This window comes from Umbelopsis ramanniana, assembly GCF_025399195.1.
Source record: "Umbelopsis ramanniana AG unplaced genomic scaffold K450scaffold_3, whole genome shotgun sequence".
Lineage (NCBI taxonomy): Eukaryota > Fungi > Mucoromycota > Umbelopsidomycetes > Umbelopsidales > Umbelopsidaceae > Umbelopsis > Umbelopsis ramanniana.
The window spans coordinates 734,403-753,980 of NW_026252089.1; the positions used below are offsets into that span (position 1 = coordinate 734,403).

Here is a 19,578-nt window from a genome sequence, read left to right on the forward strand (position 1 = left end):
CAGGGTCCGCAATTTAAAAAAACGTCATGCGTCCAGATACTGAATGAGTGAACAGCTCAATGTCGACCGCCACTAAGGATTCGCCGAAGGGCAATGCCAACAAAGATGCACCATCACTGGGTCGCACGTCTCCTATGCTTTCCTACTTTTGTGTATACAATCCAACGGTTGGAAACAAAAACGATGAAAACAACAAAGAGCAGATTCTGTTCTATACAGCAAAGAAAGTCGTTCCCTTAGACGTCAAACTACGACAAGTGGGTTTGGCACAGGCTCTAGTGAACTTCACATCGTATGTATCTATACACCTATCATAATTTATGTGCATTTTATTAATATGAATTGTGAAAAACATAGCGCATTTTCTCCATCGAAATCAGTACAAACAGTTCATACACAAAAAGCTCGGCTAGTATTTTTTCAAGCTGAACCCAACTTCTGGTTGCATATGTCGATTGAACTTGGAATATCGCGGTATCAAATTCGAGATGCAAATGGAAAGCTTCGAACCGTTACAGATTATTTAGATGCAGAGTTGAATGATGATGCTGTAGAGGGCATCTTGCACGCTGGCTATCAGATGTACAAGGTTTGTCTCATACCCAGATCCCAGTCATACGAATGAGCTCGATAGGACGGCTAATTTTTCCATGGTGTTAGCTGCTCAATGGCACATTTGCCTCTGTTCTTCCTCATGACGCCAATACCGCATCTCTTCAAGCAATACGACGGTTGAAGAATAGCATCGAAGAGTTTTTCTCGGATTGGATATGGAAATGGGATTTTGATAGACTCGAAAGCATGTTGTTTTCGTCTGTTTTCAACGGAATTCCTATGCAGCCGATTTTGAGGCAGTCCTATCTGAAAATACACAATATAACAGAAACCATTGCCGATGATATGAAGCTAGATATCAAACACTTACTTGTGTTCAACAAAGACAACGCCTCGTTGATATATCATAATCCGCAACTTGCACTCAGCAGCGTGCAACTACTTAGAAAACTAATTGTCCGACTTTTGGAAAGATGGAGTGATATGCGTAAAGCAGAGGAATGGCGAAGGACTGCCAATGAAGAGCCTGTAGCATCAAAAAAGGATCCGAAGGTATTTCTTAAAGTCTGATTTTGACTAGTACAAGCCTTATATTTTTTAAACTAACTTATGGTGTCAGATCACCAGCTTAAAATCTTTAACAAAATCCTTTTCGCAAAAGAATATCCTGAGTTATTTTGGATCTCCTTCCTTGAAGCCGACCAGCGCTCCAGGATCAGTGCCAGATTCACCAATCGCTTCGCCAGAACCAAACCTGATTGCAGCTTTGAATGTGACGCCGGAAATAGCATCAGATTCATCTGGGACTCCGTCCCCTGCTCCTTCGTTGCGTCAAGGCGTCTTTCTTAGTGGTTTAATGAAAAGTACCTTGCATGATAGCAGTTCCGACCCACAGCATCATAGGAACGTCGATATCATCAAAGTGTACTTGGACGGCGATTCAGATGAGTGCAACGAACTGTCACATCAGGATGCTTGTGAGGATCTCCAAGAGTACTACTTTGTGGTATATAAGGTATGTGTTGTTGTTGATGGCAAGCAATAACACCTTTCGAGATTAAGTTTCTTACTATTCATATGTTCCTGTAGCACACATCCCAAACGCTATGGTGCTTTCTCGTACCAGCGTCAGGCGAACATATTGAGAGCCGAGTGTACGATGAAGATTTCTATGATGAGCTCGAAAGTTTGCTAGTCAGACAAAAAATAGAAGAAATAACAACCGCGATCAACAAGGATATTGAGAAATCTAAAGAAACAGTGTACGGGGATGGATATTTTTTGGTTGTTCAAAAACAAATATGCCCTAATTTCAGCTTTTTACCACAGGCTCGATATTGCAAAAAGCTACCGTTGCTTGTACTTTGATCATGAAACGCTAGCAATCAAGTCTACACTGACTCATCCTAATGGACAGCTTATGGACGGTTCAAACCGCCCAAAGGCAGCTTCACCATTGGGTGGCATTCAGATCTCAAACGAGATGCTATTATTGTTGCTGGATTTGAAAAAGGACTTTGACAGGTAAGGCTTGCACCATTTACTTGTAAAAACTAGCGAAATATTTGGACTACATGCCTATTAATTGGCTGAATCTTTGTTCATAGTTTACCAAATACGAGGGAAGTAATCACTAGATCTACTGCGAATGTCTGGGTGGTTGGTCAGCGGATACATAAACGAGACGATGCTGGCGATAGCTCAGAGTTGCCACCACTTCAAGGAATGGACATCAATAGTGGTGCTAGCACTGAAACGGAAGATTCATTTGAACCATTGATGGAGAGAGAAGAGAAAGTAGCTCTATCCTGTACAGAATTATATCTCATTGCTGCAAAGAAAGACAGCACATTGGTAGATGTTAAAGGTAGGTTTGAAAAGACGTCATGATGTGATTATTTATTCCTCGGTTCTAAAAACTTCCCAATCGCAGACGATCTTGAAAAGCTGGCCCATCGTATGGCCGCCAGCATGTACATCGATTAATCTTCTCAATTATTGTACCATAGTATACCTAAGATTCACCAGTAGACAACGACCATTGTTAAATAAATATGAAACATTTCGGGCAGAGCGCGCCCCAATGCGCCAAAAAGCCTCGTTTATCATGTCAAAGAAGACATAGTAGTTGTTCACGATACCTGCATTGTTTGAAGACCTTAAGTCTCGTAAGTTTTGGTGTCGCCGGCATAACCTGAAATGCAAATGTAAGCTACGCACCATAAAGTATCACTTTTCTGGATATGGTCAGATAACGTCACTTTCTCGTCACCATAGATATATAATACCAGAGAGTTTTATGTATTATTGACATATCTTTTTATTCGACCATGTCTATAAAATGTAAGCAGAATGCATGGAGCCCTATGTTTGTGCTATTTATCGCGTACTAAGGCAAGATAACATTTTAGTGCGCAGCCATGGAGGGCGATATTTGAATTTAGACAAGAACAAAAAATTAAGCGTTGATACCGGCATCGACTTGGATCGCTCCACTGAAGACCTGAAAAAGAATGGCAGTTTATTCAAAGTGGATGATTTAGAAGCACTAAAAAGCGGTGGTAACAATCGCTCCCAGCTTTTAAACGAACATGGCGAACAAACCATCCTCGATGATAACGGAAAAGAGTACAAGATATTCCTCGAAAAGTTTGGTGACGAGCATCAGGTAAGATATTCATAGAATGTGTTGATAAATCTTAAGCATGGAAGTCACATTTCGCTGTTTAACAAAACTCAATAACAAAAAATGACGCTAATCAATTGCAGTGGGCACTGAAAGCATCTGGAGATGGTACTGAAAAGTATGTGGTTGTAGCATTACAAGGTCTTCGTTTGGAAGACGATATTGAACCTTTGGGCATATTCTCGATGATAACGCAATAAAGTAATGCACGTTCAACTGATAATTTGTGAACGCCATCGCTCTATCAGATGGAAATTTAAAAAAGCTATGCTGTTACATTATGGTGAATACTATCCTTATCCGGTATCAAATTGACACCAGGCTACTACCAAGACCAGCCGGCACATACTATGAGGCAAAGACAAAGTTGTTCCCAATTGTTTAACGGTTTGTGTTGTTCTCTAAAGAGTGGCTATCGGCTGCATTTAGAATACCAAGGCCATGAATAAAATTATACTCGAAGCTAAATTTTTAATTTTAATTCATCCTGACTTGTTCTTTGTGTGATCTAAACAACATAGAGCGTTTGCGCATCAGTATACGCCATTCGGAAACAAAAAAAAAAAATCATCAACAGGACCGTCATTTCAGCCATATTTCGCAACACGAAAACATTCAAAAGGCCCAACAACCAGAATCATCCTGCTTCGTCTATCTTCTACCACCAGCTCGCTCTTAAGATATGAAGAACTCTAGAATTTTCCTTGCATCAGTACTTGCTTTGAGCGCTACTATCACTGGTAAATGAATGCTTACCTAGATGAGAGACCTGCGAGTTCATTATTCTAAATCCTGTTTCAACAGTCAATGCCCAGGACATGAAGGCCTCCTCTGAGGAAATCACCACTGTCTGGCAAACCGTTGTCGAATACAAAACCGTTTCTGATGAAATGAGCGCAGTCCCAACCGCCGCCGGTACCGATCTTGCTGAAACCGCCAGCGCTATGGAGCCCGTTAAGACTGGTGCTCCTGAAGTCGTTGATGGCGATGCTGATACTGACGTTGATGAGGACGCTAGCGTCGAGACTGACGACGATGAGGCTGCACCTTTAACATCAAAGGCAGCTCCCAGCGCTTCAGCTGTTGAGCCAGAAGCTTCCGCCGCCCCTGTTGATGAAGCTGTCGAGAGCTCTGACGCCGAAGCTGTTCCTACTGCTTCAAAGTCTGCCGCCGCCGAGGTGTCACAGACCGCTGATATGGATGCTACTGAAGACGGAGACATGCCTTCTGCTTCCGCTGTCTCCACTGGTGCCGCTCCTGCCGCTACTCCTTCCGGAGCTGCCAGTGATGAAGCTCAGGAAGTCGTTCCTGGTTTCCCCGCTGCTCTTCTTCCAAATGCCAATGGCGATATTGAAGGCATCGCAGCCGAGTCTTCCATGGCTGCTCCTATTGTAGCAACAGCACTCCCCTCCCTCACTGCATTGGCTACCAACGGCGCTTCCATGAGCGCAAGTGCATCAGGCATGCGTCCTAGCATTTCTCTCAAGGATATGAGTGCATCCGCCGCTGGAAGCTCACCAACTGGTAATGTTCACAGCGCCGCTTCCAAAGTCACTTTCGCTGGTGTTAGCGTTGCCGCTTTCGCCTTCGCTGGTCTCTTGTTGTTGTAAACATACCAAAACAAATCGGTAGAAACTTGCTTTTCCAACCTTAGATATTCAAGAATTTAGATAATCAAAGAGTGTGAATAATAATAAATCTTTTCGTACATACACTATATGAGGAGTTGTTCGTTTTATAATGGTACATAGTTTTTATACATGGGATCTAATTTCCGTTGTCTATTGGTCACTGGCATACCAGTCTTTAATGCTTTCATAAATTGTCATACTGATGGCAGTCGATGGTATTCCCCAGCAGATGCGAGTAAGAAGCCCTCTTGTGAAAGCTCGACTGCCTCCTTGCCTCCACATGTCCTGTATTATATGCATCGGTCCTCGCTTATAAGATGTACCTTCTTCTGTAGATGATACTTGCCATCGTGTTTTGACAATATCCAGAGGCGTAGAGATCGTAATCCCAATAGCGCATGCGATACTGGAACATACCACGTAGGTCATGAAGGGTAATTGGGATACAAGTGTATCTGTGCTTTTGCCTGGAAGTTGCTGAGTGCCGTCAGCCACGTAAGCTTTGAGTTTTTCGTACACAGCAAAGTAGGTCATGGTATATGGGACAAAAACCGCCAGTCCCATAAGATAGCCTCGGTAGAACCCACTTAGACCTTCTTCTCGCCAAATTTTCGAAGCCAATGCGTTTGTGGAAACCGAACGTCTAGCTGTTTGCATTTGATTCTTCAATACTTCCATAGGCGTGAAAGCAAGGCCGGCGAAAACTTCAGCTACTAGGCCGCTAAGTAAATGGTTGGGGGTGTAGTCTCGACTAATCGAAGTATTTCTATCCAAGTACAGACTGCTGAAATCGTAGCACGACAAATAGATAGACAGTGCCGGGACAGAAAATACGAGAGCTACTGGAAGTCCTCGGTAAAGTGATGCCAAAGAGCTTGTTCGAATGATCTTTGCATATGTTTCTGGTAATGCTCGAAAGTGAATCGGCTCGTTGGCTACCTGTAAACGAGTCTTGATTGTGTCCACTGCAATCTTGTTAGCAAACAACTTTTTCGAAAGCAATTTCACTCCATAAGGAGAGAGCTGTCTTACGTGGATGGGTGCACACTCTGGCTACCACTGCAGCAGCACTTGAAGCTATCAAATGGTAGCCGTAAGAAGACATGTCAAAAGCAAACTAGTAGTCAAAAGCAAGTCCGCTCACCTCTTTTGAAGTCGACACTGGCATTATGTGCTTTTATTTATTTTTTTATAATAGAGTAAGATTGCATAACAAATAACTTAGATATCATAGCGCATACCGACTTCAACGAGCTTGTCGTTAGGTACACCAAATTCATGGCGACGAACTCCTCGGGTATTTTTGCGCACAGAATTGAAAACCTGCAGTAAGGAGCGTTTTGCAAAATTGGAAGTTGGTGCTCCAGCATATTCAATAGTGCTCATGAGGTAAGTGACCCGATTCTCTTTGGCAATATTAATGGCGTCTCTTTCAGCTGTACAGCCTTCTTGTTCCAACAACTCGCAAATACGGTTTACTACCATATCGCTAGGGCCGTTCTTGTCATCGCCTTGAAGCACGTCCTTGTATCCACGGCGGATGATCACACGATACATGTTAGGTACCTCAAGTCGGAATACAACCATTCTCTCGCCGTCGGGCACCTGTAGGTCGATGGTTATTAAAGGTATTACTCTACGTGATTTCCATTTTAGTTTGTTGACTTACGGTTGGCTGCGGCAGATTTCTGATATGAAGGAAGATTGCAATATCCGGAGACGCGGCAAAGGCGTCTGTAAAATGAGAGTACACGGGAGGGATACCAAAGCCCGCTGAATCAAAGATAACCGATAATCCTTTCAAGACCTCCAAGCGTTCTCCAGTCTTTGCAAGAGATAAAACAACGGACTCGTTACCGTCGTTATGGCGGATGACGTCTGCTTTGATGAGACCAGGCAAGTCCTTTGCTCTAGGCTCTTCATATTTCCATTGTTCCAGCTTTCCGGTGTGCCAGATAATCATGAACATAGCGATGACGGCAGCAATAACAATAGTAGTCCAAGCGCCTTGAGGAACTTTCAACAATGTCGCTGATAGGTAGGCAGCATCAATGAAAGCGAAGAACAAGAAGAACAGGATAGAGAAGATGATATTCCATTTCCAGACAATAATGCTCACAATGGTGACAAGGGTAGTTGTAATCAGGGTAACGAAGGTAACGCAAGCACCTAAAATGGACATATCAGTGTTAGAAGCAACCCATGGGTAACCTTGAACATTGCAAAGCTAATATACCATAAGCATTTCCTAAAACTGTTGTATTGGGGAAGGCAGCAGTAATGATAACGGTTCCGATCATTAAAAGCCAATTTGCAGTTGGAATATAGATCTGGCCGTGGAATCTTTCAGATGTATGCATGACCTTGAGCTGAGGAAAGTTGCTAAGTGACATAGCTTGACGCAAGATCGAGAAGCAACCAGAAATCATAGCTTGAGAAGCAACAATGGCGGCCAGGATGGCAATGATAAAAGCGAACCAGAAAGACTACGCAAAAAATAAGTTAGATTATCCTTCTTTACTTATTTTCAGGTATATAGTCACTTACTGAGGGAGGGACAGTCGCAAAGAATGGGTTGCTCCAAGCAGTACCGGTAGCATCATTGGAGATGTAAGCCGCCTGTCCAATGTAAGCAATAAGAAGACACTATTATGCGTAACGAGATACAACGAGTTAAGGAGATCAATCGATAGTTCTGCATCAGGCTGGGTGCTAACGAACTTACAGGGTATGCCAAAAAGGTCCAGGAAAGTTGTACAGCCGCGCGACTAAAGTGACCGAGATCGGCAAACAGAGCTTCAACACCAGTGAAAGCTAAGAGGATACCTCCCATCTTGACCCAACCGTCGCTACCATTACGAGCAAACCATGCGTAAATCCAGTAGGGTGAGAATGCAGACAGAACGGTGTAGTCCTGGGTGATAATATTGTACAGACCAACGCTGAAGTTGAATAGCAGCCATATTATGACAATAGGAGCGAACGAAGAGGCAATCTTGGTGGTTCCAAACGGTTGAATGCAGAACAGAATGATAAGGATGACTTCGGAGATACCTGTGATGGCAGACTGGGAGATGTCGGGCACTTTAAGATTCAATCCTTGGATGGCACCGAGGACTGATGAAGGGTGTATGTTATTTTCAGATGAAGACGTGGTCAAGTACGTTTACTGCTATGTAAACTTACCAGATTGTGCGGGAGTCAGTACACCGTCAGCCATTACCATGCTTACACCAACAATAGACAGAACAGAAATTAGGTGTCGCAAGAAATTAGACTGCTCCAACTTTGCACGGAAACCGCGAGAAAAGTATCGCATATCTTCTGTATGGTATCTTTGCATACCCAGGTTGACTGCACTTTGAGGGTTCTTCCAACTGATATTAGCCTTCAAAAGTGTGGTGTTCAAATTAGCGGTTTGAATAGAAGGTGAAGTAGTATAATATAGAAGTGATCACGTACATAGCGAGATAAAAGAGTGAATAAAGCAAATGTTCCTCCTTCACCGTTATCATCGGCTCTCAAGACGAAACCAACATATTTGACAGTGACAACCAGTGTCAGAGTCCAGATAATCATGGAAAGTGCACCAAGAAGATCGGCCCTTTCCGGTGTAGAAGAAAAGGTTGAGCTGTAAACATACAATGGACTTGTGCCAATGTCGCCATAAATCACACCGACGGATTGATAGGCTAAGAAGAGTACAGCGAGTTTACTATATTTCTAGTGAAATAAGAATGGTTAATGATTGTCTCAATGGAATATTTCGGTAACAAAGGGAGCTCAACCTACAGGACGTTCTGGAATATCACTTGCTAAGAGCCACTCCTTGGATCCTTGATTTTGTATTGTTGAATATACTGCCAGTGATGGAGTATCACCTTGTTCTACGCTCTCAACATTGAAATTCAATTTCTCTTTAACAGTTGAAGAGGTATTTGATTCAGACATTACTGGTGGATCAAGTATTCTTCTACTTGCCCACGATCATACTTTATATCCCACTACATTTCCAAAAAAAAATAGCCACCATCTTCCCTTATCTCTGAGATTACCCTTATCAAGAATGCAAGCGACAGCCAGAGAGGCTCTGCACACACTACAAAAAAAGTCAAAGGATTACTACTACTGGGGGAATAGCAATATTCGCTCAGGCAATGAGATAGCCAAATTGTCTCATGAACGGAACCTGAAAGCCAGCTATTTACCGATTGGGATACAGCTTCAGCGAAATTCGCGCAAAGAAAATGGTATGCTTGGTTTACTTGATTGGCTGCCGATCTTGGCAATATGTACCACCATGCTTTGCAAGGCGGTTAATATTCCATACAGCGCCTAATAAATAAAATATATATGTCATTAAAGAGATGTAGTAGCGTGGTAGTGAAAAACAAGGGTGGCAGCGGTTGTCAGGCGGGTTATAACGGGGGCTATCAAAAGCTAGCTACACATTTCGCAGTAAACTTCAAAATATTATGAAGCAATCTTTATTTCATAAATAATATAAGGTATGGAAGATATAATAAGTAGATCACATTCATCAGGTTTTCAAATACAAAGAGCCTAATTATTACTAGGTCGGTACACAGCTTTAAATGTCAGCCAGAGAGCAACAAAGCCTTCATCAGTTCTGCTTTCGTCCAGTCTTTGCGTTGCCCTCATGTCAATATGTGTAAATCCCGCGTCCTCCAACACAGTCGTAAGATCATCGGCACTTTCAAAATGCTTGATGTCGCCCTGAAGTAAGCGCTGGTATTGAGCGGTACGATTGCCACCAACATGAGCACCAACGAACCAGCCGCCTGGTTTCATCAGTAGCGCAGCGCGACGGATGAAGTTTCTAATTTGCTCACCATCAAACAAATGAAGTACACTTCCTGCATTGAGGTAGGTGATTTGGTGCTTATATTGGTCAAGTGGTGCGGTTTCGATGTCATCGGAAGGTGACAGGAAATGATCGTCAAAGATGTTGCCAGATATAAATTTAACGTCCAACGTATCTTTGTCTTTAAACAGATCATATCCAATATCAATAAAATGGCGGTAGAGATCAACTCCAACAATAGATGTTCCAGGGTACCCGTCCAGTATCAGTTGACGGATGTCAGTGCCTGTATGATCAAACAGTGAGAAAATTAAAATGCCGACTTTGATTTGCTGATTGCGAGAATTCGTCTCCTTACCTAGACAGCATCCTATGTCCATAAGGGTTGGGTTTTCGCCATTTTGTGCTCTCTTTTGACGGTCTTCCAAAATGTCTTGGTAGTAGAAACGTGGTGCCAGTCGTGGTGCGGTGAACTTGTATTCACGCAGACACCTGTATGTCCTTTCACTCTACCATAAGGTATTAGTCGTTTACGTTCACTAAATGAAAGGTACAAAGCATGCGCGCGGAAAAACAATATAGAAAAAAGTAGAAGGCGTGTACCTACAGTTTTAAGCTTTTTAGTTGTCTCCAGGATATGACGACGGATCTGATCAACGTCGTTTATTCCAAGATACTGGCTGAAAAGAGCGAGGGCTCCATTGTCAACTTTGAAATCGGGATCAAATTCTGTCATGTGTGGGATTAAGAGTTGTAAGCAGTGTAAGCGGGTGAAACTTCTCAGTTTTTAAAGTTGATGGAAGTGGATTTCGTAAAAGTTTGCCCGTCCTCGCGTAAAAGTTAACCCCCCGTGGCGATCTGCAGCACTCAGATGCCCAGGAGCTCGGTTTTGGACAAACGCAAATAGGTGATATCAGTGATGGAGCTATTATTCGCTTTCATTATATCAGCGTACTTGCCAGCTATATAAAACGTAACCATTGTTCAACTCACAATTGAAAGCAAACATTTCAGCGTCATGACCCATGGCCGAAAATTCACATCCATAGTTCCACTTGAGCTTGATCACGCAATGGTAAACATAACGAGCCAAATCTGTACCACCTTTGCTACAACCATTAGGCGACGCCATCGACTGAGGCCCGAGGAGACTGATTATCTGGCCGAAGAGTTCCAGTACAACCCTAAACCAACCCGGCGAAAGATTCAAGAAATTGCCTCCGATCTCGATGTTAGTGAGCGCACTGTCCAGATATGGTTTCAGAACAGAAGAGCAAAGTTGAAACGAACGCAGAAAGAATCAACGGAAAGAATTCCACTTACGTCCGCAGATGCCTTGTGCGGTACAGTATTGCACGAAAACAAGTATAACCTCCGAGCGGCTCATGAATTTCCCGAGTGGATACAATTACGAACCGTTCGATGTCTACCAAGGAGCGATTGTAATGAAGACGACTCTTCGGTAGACCCCGATGCTCATGCTGATGATGGACAAGAGATTAATAAGCTACGGTATATCTCTGGAACCGACACAGCATTGCACGACACTACGCCTCTTTTCCGATCGTGCGAACCGCAAGAGAGTGATCGCCCAGAGTCATAAACGCGATGCTGAGAGCCTTTTGCGATAATATTAATATAAAGGTGTCACCAAAATCGAGACATGAGATTAACGAACCCGGTTTACGACGATAGCACATCAAGCTCCATAACTTATATCATTAGATATATTCTCCACCATTGCAATTCACATTGATCTAGTCAACATTTGCACAATGCTATCCCAGAGTATCGTACGCAACAAACAAAATAAAAAGAAAGATGTTTGTTTGTAATCACATTTATGACTTTTTTTTTTTTTATATAACATCAATTATTTAGAGGCAAAATGTGGTTACACGACCGTCAAAGGAGATTCTACCGGACTACCTTCCGTCAGTTGTGTGCTTGTACTTAAAGCAGCACTGATTTCCTGAAATGATTTGGTTCTGGAAAGCTTTGACATATGCTTAACATTGAAACCTTCAGCTAGCCCGGCACCAAGACTTGTGGTTCTGGTTCGCGGTTTGCGGCCAGAGGCAGGTACCATTGGTTGTGCAAGCGGGTGCGCTGGAGTTTGATTTGACTGCATTGGCGCTTGATCTGACTGTACTGGTGACAAATCAGTTGGCGACATGGGGGCAAATCGCCCGAGAGCTGAAGGTTCTAGCTTGACTGCGCGCCTCTTTTCAAATATTTCAAATACATCATCGTCAGAGTCCATGTCTGGTTGATCTCCTCTCCAATTAAAAATGGTACTATCATCAAGCCATTCCATGTGATGATTCTGCAATGTATCGACAAACGGCTTGGGGGGTTGTTTCTTTTCTGGCACACGACTTCGCTGTTTTACTGACGATATGTCAAGCGACACCGTTGATCCTTGACTTTGTACATAGTCGGTAATATCTTTGCTCAGAACCACACGCATCTCTTTGATTCGCTTGGAGGCATTTGGATCAGTAATAGCCAAAAATAGTGGCTTGATGGATCTAGTGGTAGTCCAATATCAGCGTCAGATAAGGTCATGCATGACAACCAATGAAATATAGTTTAATTCTCACCTGTACGTTGCTATTCCTGTCTCTCCGCAACGCATCAGTGAATAGTTCAGAATGGGTTGGATGGCCCAACTGATAAGTGCTCTTATCGTTCGGCGTCGACGGGACATGGCAGGGTAGTGTTTTCCAAGGTGTACGAAATAAAGCAATGAATATGCAGCATATAACGTAGGTGTAGCGAAGCATGCTACAATGATTTTCCAGGTGGCAACCACATCCTTTCCCAATATTTTGACACTCGATCCTGCGAGGGCACTCTTTTGTTTTCTGTGACTGATATATTTGCAGAGAGCTATAATCGGCAAGTTTAAGATTGCTCTATATATGTGATCATTAGTAACGAATCATGGGGCTCAAATGACATAGAATAGAATACGTACGAAGGAATGGCCAAAACGGCGAAAGAGAACAGCTTGAATACTCGAGTCACCAATAGCTTTGTAGCTTGCAAAGGTGTGAGATTTAGTCTCTCGACTTGATGATCGCGAATGCCGAATTGAAGCAGCGTCTGATTATAATCTCTGACTTGCTGCAGTAGTTTTTGTAGTTCTGGCTTGTCTTTGTAGTCCGAGAAGCCATTCATAAAGCGTCGGTTCAAATCAACCACTTGAGAGATACTCAATTTGTGATGAACCGGGCGATAGAGCCTTCGTGCCGCTTGAATTACCTATAAATGATCCACATCAACACACACCGCCGAAACTATACTTCATCATCAAAAATGCCTATCTTACCCGCAAGGTTTCATAATCCGGCGAGTTCACAGTGACAGTCCTCAAAGCCTCTTGTCCAACTTTAATCAGGTTAGATATAGCCTCATGCTTTTGAATACCACCAGCTTTGTATTTCTCTACTTCAGATCGAGGTATAGTGATCGGCACACCGTAGGAAATGACGGCTCTGGATCGGAACTGGTCGGGGTGGAAGTAATTCAAGCCTGTTGATATAGTCGTTAGTCATCCAGTGCAAACTTTGGACACCACTACACGCTATACCGTCCTCACCAACTGGTATAATTTTCACATCAATATCCGGATCATTAGCCATAGCACCTAAACCCATTATGGCGAATCCCGCTATATCATGAAAGTAGTTTAGAGCATAATCTACCATTTTGCCTAGCGATAAGCCCATAACTTACCTTTCAGCGGTAACAACTCGGTTCTATCATGGCTACCTCCCTCCGGGAAAATGGTGATGCACTCTCCATCACTAAGCTTTTGGTTTACTCTTTCGTATAGCGCCTTTTGATCGACATATGGCATGATCTTGTATCGAATGCCTCCTCCATCCTTCAGCGCCATCAATGTTGGCTGGTCGTCCACTTTTTGCCGTATGCGAATAGCAGTATCTGAAACCACCTCCACTACCTCCAGCTTGATCGTTTTGGATAAAATTAAAAAGTATCGTGGTGCAAGCTGTTTTGTGAACAATGTAAAGTTGCCCCGCACCAACGTTGGATCAAATGAATCTAAAAAGATTGTACCCTTGCCAGTATATACGAGATCCTGCGGTCGAATGACAGGAACTAATCAAGTTCAATGGATCGTTAATTTCTTAAAATGATGCTTGCGTATGCTGATAGTAGCTAAACTTACTTGAACGTTGCAGTTTCGCTACTGTGCCAACCATTTTCAGGTCGTAAGATTTTTGCGCCACTAAGCTATAGTATCGTCGTGGATTGCTGGCACTGACTAACATTGGATCGACAAACTTGGAAAACGGTTGAATAATGTGAGTCGTACATGAAGGTAAATTTTATAGTGGTATGATTTGGTTTTACCTGATTGGCATGTGGGGCAACAATGAATATGCATGGGCCATAGGAAGGCACCAAATGAGTGCCATTGGTTTCGATCTCTCGGAAAAAGGTCTTCAATATTCCCAAAAAAGCCAAACGCATTGCATCGTGGACAATAGCATGCTTTGCTCTGTCGGACAGTATGTGCTTGTCTGCAGCTGTTTGCATGATCAACGTTGAGCCTAAGGAAAGCCTGGGGTCAAATTACATTTTATACTTTGAATGTCCGACGAAACTGCCTTTTGGGCAAAATTTGGGAAAAAAAAATTAAGGAGCAGAGGCGAAAGAGGAAGAGTATGTAAGCTGAAGACAACCTTCTAAAGACCTATTTACACGCATCCTTTAGATTTTCTGTTTGGCATTTGGTCGAACGTTTCTTCTACCTTCCTGGCTTATTTCATGTTTTCACATGTCAATGAGTCTTATCCAATGCGCTATTCATGGCATGTGCAAGCACAAAGAGACTTATGAACAAGCGCTCCTTGCTGTCAACGCACTTTACTCTAAAATTATGAATATTGTAAAACTGACGGATAACAGATCAAAAAACGTTTTCTGTGAGGTATCAAGCCGTATTGAACAAATTCAGACAGGTCACTAAATACCGCTGGTCAAACTGGGAGCTTTTTACGTGGAGAAGTTTAACAAGCCGTCAGTATTTAAAGCTAACGTCGCCTCAGACAACCTTACTTGGATTTACAAATAGTCATCTCAGCGGTAAAGCGTTCATCCAGGTACTGGTGAAACATCACAGATGCTCATCGTTTCCTATCGCTGGCCTGTTTGTGAGCAACATCCAAAGCTGGATCTAAAAAATCCCCCCAAATTCCGATCTAACGCATTTTAATGTTGCCTTTCATACTATGTTCAAACCTTCCAATCAAAAATGACTGGCAATTCTGCTGCTTGACCAACCGCGCGGTAGAAGTTCTTACATACCCGGGTTTGCTCTTCCGAAGATATCAAGGTGGAACACAACAAACATTGTGAAGAATAGGCAGTTCATGTATGAAGATCCTATTACTGCCTATCGCACGCGATGTCGCAGGTGCTCTATCAGCGTAGAAGAAATTGATTTTAGTATAGCGGTGGTCGGCTTGAATTTACTGGTTGCGTGACTTAGCCCAATTGGGTGAATTTTTTTTCTAGAAGGGATGCTTTTTGAACATTCCCCGCACTATAAAACTTGAAGGGTACAACTTTATGCTTCTTCCATGTCAAAGAAGTAGGTTTGAATTCTATACTTTTCCTTTTTGCCTTCACGCACGGATTTCTCACTTTACCGACATAATAAAGTACAGAAAAATATGCCGAAGAATAGCAAACAAAGATCATAGAGAGAGGTCGGGTGATTGGTCTTGGGCCGCCGTACATGGATCTGATGAACTACTGGAATCCTCCACAACAACTGCCCTGTTTGGGGAAGTGGGTTGTTTACCAGTTACCAATTCAGTCACCGGAGTGTGCCCGACATTGATGAAGCCCATGACGACAAATGAGTGGGGAGCGCTTCTAAATATGGGCAATGGTCATCTCATCAAAGGTAGGCCAGGCGAGAAAAATAGAGGATACAGCGACAGTGAGTAAAGCAGTAACATATCCACAACATAAACTTTGGGAGGTGCGGAAAAGAAAAACAATGCAACAGCGGCAATCGACGCTTATGGACCGTATACTCGTGACTATAATATTGGGTTGGTTCATCGTCATCGTTCAGGGAGTTTCCACGCATCTTCTTTTTCTCTTCTTCTCACTTTCACTTGCATATACTCTTCCTCATGTCCACTCGAATATCAACCGACTACCATCGTTATCATCATGACTCACAAAATAGAACCGTGCGACGCTCCAGTACCACGTCTCATAAACGCATGCTGGGACCTGACCACTCAGTTTCCAACTCCTCCCGTAGAATCCATTCATTGCAACAACCACGCACTAGCAACAAATTTCAGGAACAAGACATCGCATATGGTTCGCCAAGGCAACAGCATTATTATACAGATACAGCATTGACAAGCTTACAACCAAGAGACACAAATATACAGACTCGGCCACGACTACGCCGACTTTCAACTCCAGACTTGACTGATACACTGACGAATAGTCGCAGTGATAGTGACAGCGAATTGAACAGTCCAACTTATCGTCAGAATAGTCGAAGTTCACCACAGCTGTCCATACCCGGAGCGTGGCCAGCTTCCCCCATAACATACACCGAAGAACCTGGCGAGATCACTGTCGATGGGTTGAGCGATGAATTTGATTATGTTATATTGAGAGTTCCAGCAAAGTCTAGAGCATCTAGTATAGCTAGTTTTTCTTCGTCAGCCAGAAGATCGATGGACAGTTCAAGAAGAGGAAGCATTGAAGAAGACGTGACAGAGAGGAGTGTTTCTCGACTATCCACACCCGAAGCCACTCACCTCGTACAATCCATTAAGGCACTTAAAACTCCGGTGCCTGATCAGACCAGGCAGTTCGCCATGTATTCGCCTGACCGCTCTACGAGCTGGAGAGTGGATGATATGGGGAAATACGAATATTTAGTTCTTAGATCGTCTTCACAAATGTCTACCGGAAGACTTCGCATGTCTTCTGAAGAGAGTGATAAAATTGCCTATGAGTCTGATCAGAATGAAGAAGTTGAGAGTCTCAATATTGCTAATCCAGGTTTTCCTCTTGACGATATTGCTGATCAATGGCATGATCCTCCTCAAAGTTTTTCAACCTACCATCGCTCTTCATCGTATACCGAAATTACTGCATCCTTATTTGCCTACAAACCCGAAGAAATCAGAGGAGCGAGTCCGTATCAAGTCAAAAACGCAAGCACGACCGTATTGGAAGTACCACACCGACCACGTTCTCGTTCCTTATCAGAACTGCGCCCACATCCGACGCTGTCTGCCAGCGAGCCTAGTCACTTGGATCAGATACCGCGCGTCCCTGAGCATCGCACCAGCATGCCACCTACATTGAAAAGGTCATCTTCATCAGGATCTCAAAAGCTCGCACGCCTCCTTTCAACTGTGAGTAGACGTAGTCTTCAGACCTTAAAGATGTCGTCGGCGACCGAAATTGGGAACCAGATGGAACAAGTTTGGGAGAGAAGGATGGAGCAAGCAGCTTCCACCCCACCTCAAACTGGTCTTACTCGAAAATATACTTTGAGTCGACCGTCGTTTTGGGATCCTAACCATCATGTACAGGACGCAGCCATCCAGCATTCACCAAAGCCTTCGATAGGATTCAAGATCCTCTCAATATTTCGACCTAGGAAAATGCGGGTTCGAAGTCTCATGAGACAACAGCATTTATTGGAAAGAGGATGGGCTGTTGAGCGTGCCCGGTCACCATGCATTGCATACATGCAGGACATGGGAATTCATATGGGACGACTGAATCCTTTCGCCATCATCAAGTATGTATCACATGAATTCTCAATCAAACTGGCAAATAGTACTAACCATCTACTCTTCTAGTAACACATGGGAGAAAGGAGAGCCTGGAAGTCATTTGAGCTTTAGAGAATCCGACTTTAATCAGATAGATACGTACGCACGAAGTGTTCGTCAGAATGGAACAGCCGTGACACCAGAACAACTCGCAACAAAATATATCGTCCGTCCGTATAGGCGAGATATTCAAAAAGTTCGCGCCATCTTTATGTGGATTATTGAAAACATTCGCATGGGCGCACCTCAGGACGGAGCGTCTAGTAACGGAAGCAAATCACAAGGATCTGACAATGAAAACGATGGATCCATCGGAGGCTTTGGCACTTCAACACACGCTGAACAAGTCGAGAAAGATTGGGTCGAAACCGCAGAAGTGGTGTTGTCAAAACGTTGGTGTCGAACTGGCGTTGGATTTGCACGGCTCTTTTGTGAAATGGCCGTTGCAGCGGGCTTAGATGACACTAAAGTTGTCTATGGCTATCTTCGCGTACCAAAAGACAACATTGACATTGCCACTCGTAGTAACGGAAAGATCAAGATAAATCATGCCTGGTGCGCTGGTAAGTCATTTGATATATTGAAAATAGGAGGTTAATCATGTAAAATTTTTTGTTTTTTAACCTGTCTCTGTACTTGTTGTTCTGGTCATGGCTTTGCAGTTAAAATCGATGGTACCTACCGACTGATTGATTGTTACTTGGCGTCACCATTCCTTCCAAGCAACAAAGGGTTTGTTGAGTCTCATTGGTTCTTAGCCAGACCACTGACCATGATATATACGCACTTTCCAGCGTCGTTTCAAGACCAGTTCCTCGATCCTCCTGTCACTTCAGCCGTCTTTTTCGCTTTACCACATGTTCGAACCCCATTCTTTAAGCATCATCTACAAGTGTTGGATTACGAGTTTACCTACTTGGATCTTGTCGACGATGATGGTAAGTTGGAAGTCTACTTCATTACATGCGCCTTCAATTATCCGTATTGACGTACAATACTTTCACTCATTAGTTCTGCATATGACGCTCTGGATGGACGATGCCACCGGCTGCTACGCTGAAGTAGAATGTAGATTGCAAAAAACTGGAAGTACAACATCAGCCATCATCATCAAGAGAGCTTTAGCTCAATTCATCATGGATGGCCATCAACGTGTTTGCAAGGTAAAGTATACTTGCGTCTTATTATATTTACCCGTCATGCTCTAACCTTTTCAACAACATCATTGTAGATTAAGGCTGTACTTCCATCGGATATGCGGGTGGGCTGGCTAAAGATCTATGCTGGACCCAAAATCTGGCCAGATGTGAGTAATTTCGCCATTTTCTGTAAAGTTCTTCAGTACAACATCGACTCGCCATCTCGATATTGACTTCTTTTAAATTACAGTCCCAGACAGCCAACTCTGCATTCAATCCTTATCCTCTGGCCATGGTTTATCGAATAACCCACAGTGGTCGACCACCGCAGGTGTTTGACTTTGTGAAATCACACCTGAGTGTATATGACTTCTATGTCCATGAGCCGCAATGTTACGTCCTGTACCCTATGCAAATGTATACCTTTCGTATCCTCAGCATGGTCAACAGGCACCAGAAGTTAGCGGTCAAGAGCCCCACTGGGCGTTTGAACAGACTCGTCTATTTTCCCCAGGACAAGAGTTATACTGGGTCCATGATTGTAGGTGAAGTTGGAATCTGGCACTTGGTATGTCTGCAGGAGTCTGGTAGTTGGAACAATGTCATCGCCAGCTGGGAATGTCGTTCCTGAACAACGATCGTATCATACGATTTTAACATGAAGTGTTGTACATAACTGTTTGGTCGGGTACCAATATCAGCAATATTGAAGTTATTGCTTTCCCATGTTACATGTAATTAAATTACAAATAAAAAATATAACTTTCAATTCACACTTTTTTTTTTTTTTTTTTTATAAAAGAAAAAATAACGTTGCTACTTGTAACATTCAATTTATAAGTTTTATCTGGGGTTTATAATACATGGTACGAGGGGGACTATT

General features: G+C 43.2%; 8 protein-coding genes across 8 annotated transcripts; 3 read left to right on the forward strand and 5 right to left on the reverse strand.

Annotated features, from left to right (window-relative positions):
- The first annotated feature begins 54 nt into the window (after positions 1 to 54).
- Positions 55 to 1,713, forward strand: K450DRAFT_221381 (uncharacterized protein). The gene is made up of 4 exons (XM_051585710.1): positions 55 to 292; positions 358 to 589; positions 661 to 1,107; positions 1,175 to 1,713. Exons 1-4 carry the CDS (start codon positions 60 to 62, stop codon positions 1,598 to 1,600), a joined length of 1,338 nt encoding a protein of 445 aa, XP_051449081.1. The 5' UTR covers positions 55 to 59; the 3' UTR covers positions 1,601 to 1,713.
- A 1,915-nt stretch (positions 1,714 to 3,628) lies between these two features.
- K450DRAFT_66463 (uncharacterized protein) lies at positions 3,629 to 4,936 on the reverse strand. Its single transcript, XM_051593833.1, has 2 exons — positions 3,998 to 4,936; positions 3,629 to 3,933 (listed from the first exon to the last, which is right to left on the reverse strand). The coding sequence occupies exons 1-2, from the start codon at positions 4,461 to 4,463 to the stop codon at positions 3,917 to 3,919; spliced, it is 483 nt and encodes a 160-aa protein (XP_051449082.1). The 5' UTR covers positions 4,464 to 4,936; the 3' UTR covers positions 3,629 to 3,916.
- An 86-nt stretch (positions 4,937 to 5,022) lies between these two features.
- Positions 5,023 to 5,977, reverse strand: K450DRAFT_169142 (uncharacterized protein; the record flags this gene model as incomplete). The annotated part of the gene is made up of 2 exons (XM_051584088.1): positions 5,023 to 5,837; positions 5,905 to 5,977. The coding sequence occupies 2 exons, from the start codon at positions 5,975 to 5,977 to the stop codon at positions 5,023 to 5,025; spliced, it is 888 nt and encodes a 295-aa protein (XP_051449083.1).
- Positions 5,978 to 6,093: 116 nt separating this feature from the next.
- Positions 6,094 to 8,823, reverse strand: K450DRAFT_293476 (uncharacterized protein; the record flags this gene model as incomplete). Its single annotated transcript, XM_051593592.1, has 8 exons — positions 6,094 to 6,477; positions 6,542 to 7,041; positions 7,109 to 7,358; positions 7,420 to 7,518; positions 7,598 to 7,989; positions 8,059 to 8,260; positions 8,335 to 8,595; positions 8,665 to 8,823. 8 exons carry the CDS (start codon positions 8,821 to 8,823, stop codon positions 6,094 to 6,096), a joined length of 2,247 nt encoding a protein of 748 aa, XP_051449084.1.
- Positions 8,824 to 9,332: 509 nt separating this feature from the next.
- On the reverse strand, positions 9,333 to 10,448 carry K450DRAFT_296820 (uncharacterized protein). Its single transcript, XM_051593646.1, has 3 exons — positions 10,305 to 10,448; positions 10,056 to 10,206; positions 9,333 to 9,983 (listed from the first exon to the last, which is right to left on the reverse strand). The coding sequence occupies exons 1-3, from the start codon at positions 10,431 to 10,433 to the stop codon at positions 9,436 to 9,438; spliced, it is 828 nt and encodes a 275-aa protein (XP_051449085.1). The 5' UTR covers positions 10,434 to 10,448; the 3' UTR covers positions 9,333 to 9,435.
- A 375-nt stretch (positions 10,449 to 10,823) lies between these two features.
- Positions 10,824 to 11,009, forward strand: K450DRAFT_155724 (uncharacterized protein; the record flags this gene model as incomplete). Its single annotated transcript, XM_051583970.1, has 1 exon — positions 10,824 to 11,009. A coding segment is annotated over one exon (186 nt), but the record flags the coding sequence as incomplete, so codon positions are not given.
- A 477-nt stretch (positions 11,010 to 11,486) lies between these two features.
- On the reverse strand, positions 11,487 to 14,266 carry K450DRAFT_221391 (uncharacterized protein; the record flags this gene model as incomplete). The annotated part of the gene is made up of 8 exons (XM_051585711.1): positions 11,487 to 12,228; positions 12,301 to 12,615; positions 12,678 to 12,964; positions 13,032 to 13,234; positions 13,302 to 13,373; positions 13,439 to 13,825; positions 13,896 to 14,010; positions 14,081 to 14,266. 8 exons carry the CDS (start codon positions 14,264 to 14,266, stop codon positions 11,592 to 11,594), a joined length of 2,202 nt encoding a protein of 733 aa, XP_051449087.1. The 3' UTR covers positions 11,487 to 11,591.
- A 1,474-nt stretch (positions 14,267 to 15,740) lies between these two features.
- Positions 15,741 to 19,465, forward strand: K450DRAFT_277065 (uncharacterized protein). Its single transcript, XM_051593253.1, has 6 exons — positions 15,741 to 17,522; positions 17,584 to 18,119; positions 18,219 to 18,494; positions 18,568 to 18,719; positions 18,788 to 18,862; positions 18,946 to 19,465. Exons 1-6 carry the CDS (start codon positions 15,877 to 15,879, stop codon positions 19,324 to 19,326), a joined length of 3,066 nt encoding a protein of 1,021 aa, XP_051449088.1. The 5' UTR covers positions 15,741 to 15,876; the 3' UTR covers positions 19,327 to 19,465.
- The last annotated feature ends 113 nt before the right edge of the window (positions 19,466 to 19,578 follow it).